General features: G+C 34.3%; 1 protein-coding gene across 1 annotated transcript in view; it reads left to right on the forward strand.

Moving 5' to 3' along the window:
* LOC109537875 (piggyBac transposable element-derived protein 4-like) overlaps window positions 1-460 on the forward strand; it is a gene marked incomplete in the record, with an annotated part of 2,032 nt that overhangs the window by 290 nt on the left and 1,282 nt on the right. Inside the window, 1 exon segment of the mRNA XM_048662189.1 lies at window positions 1-460. Within this exon segment, the coding sequence (XP_048518146.1) occupies window positions 1-460 (460 nt within the window).

The raw sequence follows: 460 nt of genomic DNA on the forward strand, positions 1-460 counted from the left end.
GATATAGAAGAAAATGTTTCTCCAATTCAGGTTTTTGAAAAAATATGGGATGACCAAGTAATGGAAATGATTATAAAATCTACGAATGATTACGGCATAAAACTTTGCAATCAAGCACGGCCACATACAAGGCATAGTAGAAAGGCAAATTTCAAAAATACTGATATGATCGAAATGAGAAAGTTTTTAGGTTTGGGTTTGCTTCAGTCCCAGCTAAAATTCTCCAGCATTAGAAAACTCTTTTCCATTGATGCATTACATTACCACCCAGCATTTCCGTCACAAATGTCTGGAAGGAGGTTTGAGCAAATATTGAGGTGTTTTTGTGTTGAGGAAGAAAATTCAAGCGACCCTTTGAGGAAAATAAAAATATTTCTTGATTTGCTCATACAAAAGTTTGCGAATGCATATGCACCAAATGAAGCATTATCATTAGATGAATCGTTGTTATTATTTCGAG

The sequence above is a fragment of the Dendroctonus ponderosae genome, unplaced genomic scaffold (assembly GCF_020466585.1).
Source record: "Dendroctonus ponderosae isolate FM_Combo_2020 unplaced genomic scaffold, Dpon_F_20191213v2 Dpon_F_20191213_10, whole genome shotgun sequence".
In the NCBI taxonomy this organism is placed as follows: Eukaryota; Metazoa; Arthropoda; class Insecta; order Coleoptera; family Curculionidae; genus Dendroctonus; species Dendroctonus ponderosae.